General features: G+C 63.0%; 1 protein-coding gene across 1 annotated transcript in view; it reads right to left on the reverse strand.

Annotated features, from left to right (window-relative positions):
* SAMD5 (sterile alpha motif domain containing 5) overlaps positions 1-197 on the reverse strand; it is a 53,801-nt gene extending 53,604 nt beyond the window's left edge. Inside the window, 2 exon segments of the mRNA XM_025049243.1 lie at positions 1-2; positions 4-197. The exon segment at positions 1-2 is cut by the window's left edge and continues 257 nt beyond it. Coding sequence (XP_024905011.1) covers positions 1-2; positions 4-197 — 196 coding nt within the window.
* Positions 198-500: the final 303 nt, after the last annotated feature.

A 500-nucleotide genomic window follows, 5' to 3' on the forward strand; every position in this document is an offset into this window, starting at 1 on the left:
TCCTGCTCCCGAAGCCGGCACACAGCCTCCAGGATGCGGCGGCGGTGCGCGGGCGCCAGCACCCCGATGGCGTCTAGGTCCGGGTCCCCGATCTGCTTGCACACCTCCAGGTCATCGTAGCCGTTATCCACGAAGGACTCCGCGTACTGCGGGAGCTGCAGCGCCTTCAGCCACTCGTAAACTATGTTGGTGCACATGGTGGGACTGGAACCCCTTGGGCAGACACCGTCCCAGAGCCCGAGCGGCACGGGCGGCACCAGTTCTTGGAACTTTTAATCCTCTCCTCCAAGGGGAAAGAGAAATGGCAGTAAAGTTTTCCTTTTAAAAGAAAGGATACGGCCGGAGACAGAAAGCCATCAGAAGCCAGAGGAGGGAGAAGCGTAAAAGCGGCAAAGTGAATTCCCCAAGCAGCCTGGAGCTCGCAGGCACTGGCGGCAGGGAGAGTCGCTCGGTTCCGCGCCGCCCCTGGATGCGCCGCCGCCGCCGCGGGGAGGGGCGCG

Source organism: Pteropus alecto, unplaced genomic scaffold (assembly GCF_000325575.1).
Source record: "Pteropus alecto unplaced genomic scaffold, ASM32557v1 scaffold185, whole genome shotgun sequence".
NCBI classification, from domain to species: domain Eukaryota; kingdom Metazoa; phylum Chordata; class Mammalia; order Chiroptera; family Pteropodidae; genus Pteropus; species Pteropus alecto.